This window comes from Varroa destructor, unplaced genomic scaffold, assembly GCF_002443255.2.
Source record: "Varroa destructor unplaced genomic scaffold, Vdes_3.0 BEIS01000005.1, whole genome shotgun sequence".
Taxonomy (NCBI): Eukaryota; Metazoa; Arthropoda; class Arachnida; order Mesostigmata; family Varroidae; genus Varroa; species Varroa destructor.
Genome location: NW_019211458.1, coordinates 30270289 through 30277179, shown reverse-complemented (window position 1 = coordinate 30277179; position 6891 = coordinate 30270289). Strand labels below are relative to the sequence as shown.

The window sequence follows — 6891 nt, the reverse complement described above, 5'->3', positions numbered from 1 at the left end:
TCCGTTTGAAGTTGCGGGTTCATTTGAAAATCTGGAAGAAAACCACTGAAATTAGTATTTGCTCAATGATTATTTCAAGCTCGAGAAAGCCAATCAATCGAATCGCAACTTCATATACATCACAATGCCCTTACTAGCATTCATAGCAGGAATAGCAATAATAAGCGTGTGAAAACATTGATTTAACTTATGTTAATTTAAAGAAGTTACTTCTTGAATCAATTCAAATTTATGGTTGGGTTCTGACTTTTTGCTTCTTTATTGTTTGTACAAGGTCGTACGAACTTATGCTGACAAACTAAAGCACAGGCTGTTTTCATTCCTTCTTTTAATGTTCTTTCGTCCATATATATATATATATATATATATATATATATATATATATATATATATATATATATATATATATGGTCAGTGAGACCGTTCGACGTTTCGATACTCTTCGCTTTTAAATCTTTAGCAATATCTGTATAGGTTTTTGTGGCGGACACACGTACTCTGTTGAATTGCATTTAGCATTCACTGTTTCGTGAAGAGTAGTTTTAGTGTTTAGACATCGACACTTACATTAAATGTATATCTGAAAGAAAGTAATCATTGTTTTTCCTCTAACTTGTTTTTGTTTTGCCTCAAGGTATTTCGCATATATTATTCTTTTTAGCCCTTTGATTGCGATACAAAAAGGTGTTTTTTGCTTTCAACACAAAAGTAGCACGTTCTGAGTCAATTTCTTGGCCGTTGATTGCGAAAATCATATACACGTGAGCAGAATAGAGTATGCTTCTGAATATCTTCTTTTACCATTGAGTAGATTCATCTCAGTAAGTGACCATTAGGATTCAACGGGACAGCAACATTATGTGCGCTATTTATAACCACTTTGATTTTATATATATATATATATATATTGGGGGTCCAAAGTGGAAACATGATATTTGGTTTAGGATGTTAGTCACAATTATTTTTCCGATCTAGGATTTATTCGAAATCAACGTCGCAAGGTTTCCTTAGTACTGCAACTTTGCCCTTAAAAGCACAAAAACCTTTTTTGCATCACAGTATTTTCTGTTCTTTTATTTCAAAAGTTACAATGTATCTGTTTCTTCCTGAAGATTAATTCTTGTGTGTGTACGTGTATAATTTGTTTGCTTTATTAAATACAATTTACTCTGTAGATGCAAAACTCATTGTAAACGCTCACAAATCCTGTTTAAATACATGTGTATATATATATCTATATACATATTTTCTTTTTATCATGCGTACATAAACGCTGTTTCCATTTTTTTTTTAGGATTCAGATCTTCGGTTAGCGCAACGATGGGGTTATGACCAGTATCATCGTTATTCATATTATAACTTCATCATAATTATCACTATCCTAATTGTTTTAGTAGTATAGTTACATTACTCCCATTATTTATATATTTTTATAGTTTTCCAGTATTTTATTCATGTTGTGTTCATGTTTAATTAATTAATAGCATGTAGCTGACTTCATTGGAAGCTTTATCTTCGTACTCAAAATCTACATGGACCCTTCCAAACACACATTTGCGCACAAGCTGGGAAAACATATCTTGATAGGTTTTATTACTTTATATAATTACCAGTCTAAGTATCGTATTTTCCTGATAATCGTTCTTACACGGGTATAAATATTACACAAATTCAATGTATGTTGTTTCGTTAGTTATCATAATACCATTTTTATTATACTATATTTCGTCCTCATTTTCATCACTGTATGTGTAATATATTAATTTACCGTACCAGGTTCTTCCCTTTCACAATTGTTACATGAAGATCTACAAGTATATTCATACTGTCATCATCTAAAACCCAGCAATGGGCACATGCACACAACACATATTTAATAATAATAATAATCATATTATTATTATGAACATCGTTATCATAAACCATTGATAAAACAAAACCACATACGCTTACACACTGGCTTGCTGACTTCCTGTCTGCCTCGATAAGCTTTAAAAGCTCTAACATATCCCTGTGTCACACTGGGTATTAGAAAATAGGTACGTACCGTATAAAACTTAATTAATATGAACATGATAGTTTTGTTCAGCCTGGTTTCATCGATATCCGTTTTAGCAAAAAAAAAACATTTAGATTGTTGCAGGCACACTGAAATGTACACACAGAAACGCGACGACATAACAAAAGAAACAAATGTACAAAAAACACAACTCGGAAAAACACTTACTGTTTGATTTCAAAGTACGAAATTATTATGGGTACTTCGAAATTACACTATATCACGTACGATTCAAACCGTTTTGATGGGGATCTTTGCTCACACATATTGCCCAGCTCGGCTCCAGTTCATACTGCGCCTTCATCGTATCTTCAAAAGCTCGAGTAACAACAATGAAATTCTTTGTGGCCCTATGGGCTCAAGATAACTCACTGCCAGTGAACATTTTTCAGTAAGCAGAAATTAGAGCATTGAAGAAAAGATCGTTCTTTGATTGTGTTCGTTCTCAAGAATGTACACAACAGGTACTTTATGCGGTTTCCTTAACCAAAATTGGCCTATTAGACACAGCAGCTCGCAGATTTTCAGATCCAATATCGCCTGCTCAATACTTCCAATTCATGACGACATGTCATTCAAATTTCTCGCAATTCCTGTTTTTGACTATGTAGCATTGGGCTTGAACGTCTAAAAAAATCGATTAAGAAAATAAATAGTAAATATTGAAGATAGTATAATTGATTAAAAAAGTTAATTGATTTTCCCTTTGATCTTCGCTTGTTGGCTGTATCTGTTTATAACATTACCTTGTATGGTATTACAGGTATATAAATCAATAACGAAATTATATGCTATTATTACCATACAAACGCAAGCGATTTACAATGCTCTTCTGTTCACGTTGTTAACGGACTGCAATCATAAAATACTCCTTCAAAACTATTATCAACTAATTACAATTATATATATATATATATATATATATATATATATATATATATGTATTGCCATGTTTTCTTCTTACATTCAAAACACTGAGAAATAATATTAGTGGTGACGCTCCTGCTATATATATATATGTATATATATATATATATATATATATATATATATATATATATATATATATGTATGTATGTATATGGACTTCTTGTTTGCCGCCGTAAATTGAAACTGTTCATATTTAAAAAAATTCTTCTTGCGGATGTTTTTGTTATGAAAAACTTTCGCATACGATTGTAAAAGATTCATTAGTTGGCATTGTAACTTTATCTGTCACGTGCTGTTTTCAATCATAAATAATAGTCTTTTCAGATTTACACCGCGCAAATATCAAGTAGAGTCTCTTACATATAACTGCAATTTTTTGCTCTTCTCCTGCTCCAATCTATTGTATTTATCTCTTCCTCTATATATATATATATATATATATATATATATATATATAGAGAGAGAGAGAGAGAGAGAGAGAAAGACACAGAAGGAAAGCAAAATAGTAATCTTATTATTATGATAGATCCTGTGGCGACATCCTTAAATTTCCTTGCTCTTTCATATGTAAATAAAGTGCTATGCGCTCATATGAAAAAGTGGTTCGTACTTTGGCCTTCATTTATGCAATCGCGCTCCGTCAATCACCTCATCACGTCAATTTATCCGATCGAGCCATCTATTAATTATATAATGTCGATAGCTATTTTCGTCATTTTCTTAACCTCCGAGCAGTACGACATCATCAACGTTTTTCGTGTGCGCTGCCATTAACTGGGCGAATATCTGACATCTTGTCTGGTGGGTGTTCATTTCACGGCGAGATCTCGTCGAAAATGTACCGCATGGACACGAGAAGGGCTCAGCCTCTGGATGTGTCCACCGATGCGTGTCCATGATGCCAACCTTGTTGAAACGTTTGTCGCAATAGTCGCACTTAAATGGCCGTTCTCCCGTGTGCGTCATCACATGCGCTTCGAACACCTTCTTACCTTTGGCTTTGCCGTACTGACAGATAGGGCATGTGTAATTATTGCGAACTACGGCTCGCTGTACGATCTGCTCCATTGTCTGAACGGAAATGCGTTGTGGCCCCACAGCATTGGGGTTCGTAGGCTCGTCGTCAACGACGCCACTGCCGTACGGATCCGAGGATAAGGTGCCTGCAGGAACAATGCATGGTTGTGAAGACGACGGCGTCGCCATCGCTTCGAGCGAGTCGTCGAGACAGAGTACTGGCTGCGCGCATCTTCGGGTGCCGAGAATACCCACGGACATTGCTAAGGGACGGGTCACCAGGAAGGTAAGAAAGTAACACTAAGTCAACCAACGAGATATTTTTATGCATTAAACGTTTTGGAAGATGTCGTCCAGGAAAAGAGTAGCACAGATATCTGCGGCAGGCATATGGTGTAAAGGACAGAAGCGCAATAAAAGAATTAATTACACAGTGGAAGCAAGAGGATAAGTTGGACAGGAACCTCCATTGTTATACCCTTAGTCATACTTGATTCACCAATTTTACCAAATATATTTGAATACTAATACAAGTGTATGTGTATTCAGTTTTAATTAGCCTGTGTAAAAAAATAAGCGGTTAAGTGCCTTAAACAAGGACTCTTCAGCCAGTTAAGCACAGTCAAAACTCAGTTGACTACGACAGTTACTATTTAGCATGTATATAATACCAGTCAAATTAAGTAACACGAATTACTTTATTGATAGGTATTCGTACTAGAAGCTATGTTGTTCCGCTTGAAAAAAAACCGACAGTTATCCTGGCCAACAAATGATGAGATTGCCGTGCCACCATGTACATGGTTTCTACTGCTTCGCCGGTCTCTGGAAGGGGTAAATTGAATTAGATGCGCACTTTGCAGCGGTAGCGATCACATTGGTATTAAAATATACTAAATCTGTGTTTAGAAACCTTACAAAATCATAAAAAGAACTATTATGAGAAAAAGGAAAACACAATGATATATCCTCGTCAATGTTCATTGATATATATATATATATATATATATACACATACATATATATATACATATATATATATATATACATACGTTGGCATATATTTGTGTCATACATATATATTCATCGTAATATACATAAATGTAGATCCAAGCCTGAGTAGGAAGCTGCCATTTTAGTAACCTCCTTACCTCTTCTAGAGAAGAAGAGTATGTCCTTTATGTTTTAGACAACAAAAAAGCGTTAACCTGTTTCACTCTTAAATAGATATTCAGTTCGCTGGAAATCGTTACCTACATTTTCTTTGGCCCTGTATACATATTCTTTCGCTCCACATTGTTAGCTTCCCACTGCTTCCATGTCTAATCAATAATACGTAAGCTAGTAAATCATCGGTTCCGACTGTTCCTAGGCAGCATTATTTCTACACATCCTTAAATTATACTGCCTAAAGTGGTAAAGTATTCAAATGCAATGGATGATTTCAGTTTATTATTAACAACTGAGGGGAATCACCATTATATTACCACAAGTGAAGATCTTTGAATATGCGGTTATTAATATGTACTGTCAGATTAGTGAAGCATGGTAATGCAGCAAGTCTCAGTGCTACTATTAATCAAATGGAAAACAGGCGATTCAGTTCCGTAGATTATCGTTAATTCGTAACCCGTTCTTGCGGAACAGACGATACCAGTCCAAGACCAGATTAACCATTCGTAGAAGTTTATGTTTTCTCTCTGCTACTGTCTAATATATCCTAATGTTATAAGCATGTCGTTCAAATCTGTCGTTAAATCTTGATAATTACACGTTTTCAAGAAGAGATTAAGACCCCTACAAGAATCTGGTCATCTTTCTATGCCGCACTGTCTGCGGGAGTGATGAATTGATGAAGTAATTAGTTCCAGATAAGAAGACACTTTGTCCTCATTAGCACCACATATAATTTTGATACGGTTGCTTTCGTTTAGCCGTATGCCTCTTCTCGTTCCCTAATAATAGTAATGATTTCCTCATTGCTTCTATGCAATACATTTTGAGTAAGTTGTTCGTCTGTTTTCTTTTCTAACATTCGTTGTCAACATGAAATGAGAATTCGCTACCCCACTGCGTTTTGTAGCTGCACTTGTCGCACGTGTACAGGCCGCGTTCGTGGGTCATCATTCGATGCGAGTCGAGGTTGTTCCAGGTCTTATATGCCTGGCCACACGCATGACATCGGTAAGGTCGCCGGCCCGGATGCATCTGCAGGTGGAGAAGCAGCTGCGTGAGTTGGCTGTAAGAATTCGTACAGTAGCAGCAGACGAAGCAGCGTTCATCTTTGCGAAAGCACTGCGCGATCGCGTGATACACAGCGTTACAGTTATCACCAGAGCCGATAGCGACTGCGAGGTCCAGTGGGGGATCGACCGGGATCTCCATTGTCTCAAGCTCTTCGTCCGCCAGTCGGGCTATGGACAGACGCAAAGCAGCTGATCCAGCAACTGCAGTGGCAGCTGCAACCGTAACAACATCCGCTTGTGTACCTGGAAATATGCCAATAACAATAACAGTAATAGGGTCAATCGATCGGATGTCAGGTGAATCAGGATGGAGGAAGTCAACGAGGAAAACCAATAATAGCTCCGACTTGTTTACAAGTACAACGTAATGCGAGCTGTAAGTAACCAATTTTTATGTTTGCGTTTATTGCCATTATAAGTATCCCACCTAAATAGTGGTGTGCATAAGTGAGACGTTCGTGGTGTACCGGTTATCCTCAGGAAAGTTAGGCACCGTAAACCGTAAGCCGCACGTTGAGAATAAGCAAAATTTGTCGATCTAGTGCATTAAAATTTGTTAATATTGTTCAGTTGTGGTGTATTGGTAACTTGAAGGTGTTGCAAATCTATCGGATTGATTAGTATATCATTTTATGCAGT

At 36.4% G+C, this 6891-nt stretch overlaps 1 protein-coding gene across 1 annotated transcript; it reads right to left on the bottom strand.

Moving 5' to 3' along the window:
- Positions 1-228: 228 nt before the first annotated feature.
- LOC147755527 (zinc finger and BTB domain-containing protein 41-like) lies at positions 229-4945 on the bottom strand. Its single transcript, XM_086990027.1, has one exon. It carries the CDS (start codon positions 4265-4267, stop codon positions 3710-3712), a length of 558 nt encoding a protein of 185 aa, XP_086846153.1. The 5' UTR covers positions 4268-4945; the 3' UTR covers positions 229-3709.
- Between the last annotated feature and the right edge of the window lie 1946 nt (positions 4946-6891).